The following is a 5,749-nucleotide window of genomic DNA, read 5'->3' on the forward strand; positions in this document are numbered from 1 at the left end:
TATGTAGCAAGGATGTGTTAAATAGATTAAAAATATATATACACTGTTTCTCTTTAGCATCTTTTTTTAACCAGAACATCAAATTCATAAGAAAGTGTTAAACTGTGATATCTGATGTTCCCATTTTGCTAGTATATTAATAGATTATGGATTTTTCTAAAGAGGTCAGAAAGATAAAGTCATGTTGTTGTTGTGTGCCATTGAGTCGGCTCCACTGTATAGGGTTTCCAAGGAGCAGCTGGTAAGTTTGAACCACTGAACTCACTTTCACCAGTTTAATACTTATTCTGTGGAACCATACTGGAACCAGCCATTATAGATTGAGTTATTATTTACTTGTATTAAAATTACTTCACTTTCTCTGGAAATGTAACAATTTACATTTCTAATTGATCTACATTCATATTAATTAATGGATTATTTTAAGTTAATAAAAATATTCACCAGCATTTTAACAATCTTAGAACTAATGGACATCTTTACTCTAGTGAGATGCCATTGTTTTCATTAAGAATTTTAAAAAATATATGCAATCAGAAAAAGGAGATGATTTTAAAACTGATTTCTGTATTATGATATTTTTCCTCCAATAAGCAATCGTATGATTGAATAATCAAAAAATTATTTTAAAAGCTAGTGCCTAAAAATCACTACATCACAAAACAAAACAAGTGTCCTCTTCTCTAGAATGTAGCCTTTGCTTTGTGACTTCAAATAAGTTTTCTAGGAATGAGTAAGTGAAGGACTAGACAACAGAACCAGACAATTCATAATTCTGCTGTGCACTCAGAGGAAAAGACAGAATCGAGGCAGATTTTTCTCTGTTCATCTCTTCAGGGATCTTGTACCATCATTTCTCAAACATTACTTGGGAAAATAACATGTAGATCTTTAAAAGAATCACAGACTTGCTAAGGAGAGAAAATGTGGAAAGAGCAACCCTCTGTTTCTCTTGTTATAGTCTAAATTTCTAAATCTAACTTCTGAGGGTGGATCTAAGAATTTTGTGTTCTGAAGTCACAAGGGACTAAATGTAGAAAAAGAATTGTTTACTTTTTAGAAATAGAAGAACAGGAATAGACTGTAAGGCTGTGATTATGACTCGTACAGCATTTTGGGTTCACCAGCATATTAAGCAAATGTATGCAATGAGTTTTACCATACCACTATTACTGAGCAGAAGGAGCTCTGGTACCGTAGTGGTTACGAATTGGGCTGCGAACCTTAGGGCCAGCAGTTCGAAACTACCAGCCGCTCCGTGGGAGAAAGATGAGGCGTTCTGCTCCCGTAAAGATTTACAGCCTCGGAAACCCTGTAGAGGGTCGCTATGGGTCGGAACCGACTCGACGGCACTTAACAACAACAACAACATTACTGAGCAGAGTCCTGGTGTGGCACCATAGGATAAGCACTGGATGGTTACTGCAAGGTTGGCAGTTCAAATCCACCAGCTGTTCTTGGAAACGCTATACAGGATACCTATGAGACTGAACTCATTCTATGGCACTTAGTAGCAACAACAAATTACTGAGAAATTCACACAAATCAGCCTAAATCTCTTCAGGGATTGAAGACCATAGTGTTTCATTTGCTTTTGGAATCCTGTTTCTATGTGGACTCTCCTGAAGTTCAGAGAGTTTACATCCAATACTAAGCAGATTGAGATGATCATATCTCTATACATATTTTTCTAATTATAATTCTACCTGCAGGAGAAAAGCATGCCATTTACTTATAAGATACCACCATGAGCTCCACCACAAAAAACAATAACCCTATGATACAATGTTATTCAGGTACACCGTTAACCCTAGTAATCTGCTGACTAAATCACTAATGAAGTTTTCCAGGAAAAAGGCAATAGATACTATCGTAAACCTATTGCAACTGATGACTTATCTAGATCTTTAGAACTGAGAAGCATATAATGGCAGGGCGATGGGGAAAATAATGAGACCATGTGATAACATAATGCAATGGAAGAGAGTCTGGGCCTGAGATGGAGCACTTGAGTCCTGGCCCCAGCCCTGTCTCCCACTAGTTGGAGAACCACAGCACATCACCTGACCTTAGGGCCTGAGGTTTCCTATCTGCGGGAGATGACTCTGTTAATCCCAAAATTGTAATTTCTCTTTTTTTAATGGCTGATTAAGCAAAGTTCCACATCTTTAATGTTTTCTTCAAAGAATTAGATGTCTGTGGAAAACTTCAGTGTTTAAAAAGAGCACTGAAGGCTGCAACTTCCTTCTGGAGAGATTCAAGAATTGGGGAATGATCAGAGCCTCATGTCGGCAAAACTATTTTAACTATTAGAACACTGGCATAGTTTAGACAAACTAAAAGAAGTACCATTTGTAAGCATGGGGAATAATGACGTTTAAAGGATACAAAAGGAAGTGGGAAGAAAAGAAATCAGAATACTTACGTCTCCGAATCTCAGTACCATAGTAAGGAATATACAATTTAAACACATTTTTTGTTTTCAATATGGCATACACAGAATTTTAACTTTGCAATAATATGATTTATACACTATATTAACAAAGAGATATCTTTATGTGTCTCCCTTCAAATCTACTAAATTTTTACATTGACACCATCCAAAGAGTGCCCATGAATTCAGTATGCAATGAATTGAAAACTGAAATCACACAAACCCTTGGGTCCATCGTCCTTGGGTGGGTGAAGATTCCTGACTGGATCCCGGATACTGCAGTCTGTTCCTGCCCAGGTGAAATCACAGATGCAGGTGGCTTCATTACTGCACACCTGTGAAGAAGGAAGAACAGAATGAGGCCATTTTCCTTGCATTTGGAAGAAAAGCACTTGAAAATGTAAAAGGCATAGGGGACAGGGAGGAAGCTTTAAAAATGATTTGAAAATTTTTTATGGTCTTGAGCTCTGGGGAAAGGGGAAACAATGTATAGATCAAATTGTTGAAATGTGCTTTTTTTAGTTAATCATAGAAAGAATCAGATTTAAAAGAAGAGAATTTAAATAGAAATTTAATTATTGATGTGGATATTATTTATATACAAGTGTGTCTTGACAATGTAGTTTTTCTGAAATAGCTGTATATATGTACATTTATAGGTATTGGGCTTTAATAGGCATGGCCAGAGAGTGAAAGACCAGGAGACAAAAATCATCAATGCACTGCATTACCTCACCACATTCAACACCAAACTCATTGTGCTCCTTGTCAAATGAGCATCTCTCCCATCTTCCTTGCCTACTATCACCCTTCTCTCTGTCAGCCAACTGAAGATCTGAGTGTAATCTTAGTCTCCTCTCTCTTCCTCTGGGGACCAAGCAGCATACTAGAATGGACTTGTAATTTAGGTGAAATAAATAAACCATCTGTAAAACTTGAGACAGTGGTGTTTAAAGCCTTATCTCTCTGTGAAATACATTCAGAGACAGATGATTAAGATGATAAAATCACACTTAATCTTACTGATATAAGGAGCTTTTTAATCTGAAAAGTTATAAAACCAAGATCATGATCAACATGCCAGAATTTGACTTCTCTGAAAACAAGGTAAAAAAGTGAGAGGGAGTAAGTAGGGGAAAATTAGGTTCTTTTCATGTATTAACGTTTATACTGCTTTTAGAGAAATCATTGAAATAGCATAAAGATCTTCCTACGGATCTATTTTAATTTAACAAATACTAGACACTTACTTGGAGTCCTGGTGTGGCGCTGTGGGTTAATGTGCCAGACTGCAAAGCCATTTGAACTGCATGGTTGGCGGTTCAAGTTCACCAGCTGCTCCTTGGAAACCCTATACAGGGTCACTATGAGTCGGAACCGACTCAACGGCACTTCACAACAACAACACACTTAGTTGGAGTCCTGGGGTGACGCTGTGGGCTAATGCGCCAGACTGCAAAGCCATTTGAACTCCAAGATTGGTGGTTCAAGCTCACCAACTGCTCCTCAGAAACCCTAGACAGGGTCGCTATGGGTCGGCACCGACTCAATGGCGTTTCACAACAACAATGCACTTAGTCGGTGCCAGACATATGCACCAAGTGCTTTCTATGTTGTTGCTGTTGTTAGGTATTCTGACTCATACAGCAGAACAAAAGGATGTTCACCCTGTGCCAACCTCACAACAGAAGGTATGCTAGAGCCCATTGCTACCAACACTGTCAATCCCTTCATGGAGGGTCTTCCTTTTTTTCACTGCCTCTCATCCTTATACCAGAACCCTAACGGCTAAGAAACATTAAGTGCCTTGCCCAAAGTCAATGATACAGCAAGTAACTAAGCCAGGATTCAAACCCAGGATGTGGTTTAGCTCCAAAATCCATGCTCTTATAATCACTAGGCTATAATACCTCCCCTGTGACTCTAAAAAGAGATCTGATGGTGGTGTGGGGTAGGCATTTGGCTAACTAAAAAATCAGTGGTTCAAACCCACCACTTGCTCTGACTGTCCTCCTGTGAAGATTAACAATCTTAGAAATCCTAAAGAGCAGTTCTACTTTGTCCTATATAGGGTCATGATGAGTTGAAATCACTGTGATGACAGTGGTTTTTGTGAGCCTAAGTTTCTACTAAACCCAAAACTCCAGAAACATGTACAAAAGCTTCTTAGGCCTTTCCACCTTGTTTTACTCCATATCACGTGCCATGTATCTTGGATTGTCTTTACCGTTGTTCCAGCATTTCCTTTTTATATTATTCCTCTCTGCTTTTTCATGTTTCTTTTCTTCATTTCTGAAGTCTTAATAAATCTTGAGATAACTTCTTATTGCTGTGTCTAATTTAAATAATTGTTAACATGTATTTTTAGATATTAAGGTTAGGTTTGCCAGCTTGTCCAAAAAAAATGTTCAGAAAATCAATGCATTCAAGTGTGAAGAGGGAGAGAATTTCATTTTGACTGAGACTGGTCCAAGCTTAATTGAACACCTTTAAACCTCTTTAGTGTAGAATCCTGTGTACAATCTTGCACACATAGATACTCAATATGCATAGTGAACAGATAAGAGTTGATTACTAGAAAATTTTAAAGTTATTTTGAATGTAAGTGGTGCCACTGAATTGCACATGCAAAAACTGAATCAACAACAGTAAAAATTATTTTAATCAACAATAGGAAGATCAAGGAAATAAAATGAAATACATGGAAACTGAATAACACCCTGCTTAAAAGCTACTGGGTAAAAGATCAATTAAAATTAAATAAAAAATCTCTTGAGTCAAATGAGAATGAAAACACAACATTCAAAATCTTTAAGACACAGCAAAAAGCAGTGCTGAAAGGGCAATTTACAGCGATAAATGCACACTTCAAAAAGAAGAAAGAACTCAAACTACACCTTAATCAATATCTCCAACAACCTGAAAAACAGCAGCAAAGTGAACCTACTGCCACCAGAAGAAAAGAAATGATAAAGGCTAGAGCAGAAATAAGTGAAGTAGAAAATAGAAAAACAATAGAAAGAATCAACAAGACAAGAAGTTCGTATTTGCAAGAATTAATAAAATCAACAAATCACTGACAAATCTAACAAAAGATGAGGAGTAGATACAAATAACATGAATAAGAAACTATATGGATGGCATCATGACAGAGCCAAAGGAAATAAAAAGGTTGATAATAGAAGACTATGAAGGATTGTACTATAACAAATTTGAAAACCTAGAAGAAATGGACAAATTTCTAGAAACACATGACCCACCTAAACTAATAGGCTTTCGTAGGAAATTTGAACAGGCCTATAACAAGAGATCCTG

The 5,749-nt window shown here is 37.0% G+C and overlaps 1 protein-coding gene across 1 annotated transcript in view; it reads right to left on the reverse strand.

Annotated features, from left to right (window-relative positions):
• ADAM23 (ADAM metallopeptidase domain 23) overlaps nt 1-5,749 on the reverse strand; it is a 226,996-nt gene that overhangs the window by 20,562 nt on the left and 200,685 nt on the right. The window contains exon 24 of the mRNA XM_006861942.1: nt 2,658-2,769. Coding sequence (XP_006862004.1) covers nt 2,658-2,769 — 112 coding nt within the window. The remainder of the gene's footprint in view (nt 1-2,657; nt 2,770-5,749) is intronic.

Source organism: Chrysochloris asiatica, unplaced genomic scaffold, assembly GCF_000296735.1.
Source record: "Chrysochloris asiatica unplaced genomic scaffold, ChrAsi1.0 scaffold00045, whole genome shotgun sequence".
Lineage (NCBI taxonomy): Eukaryota > Metazoa > Chordata > Mammalia > Afrosoricida > Chrysochloridae > Chrysochloris > Chrysochloris asiatica.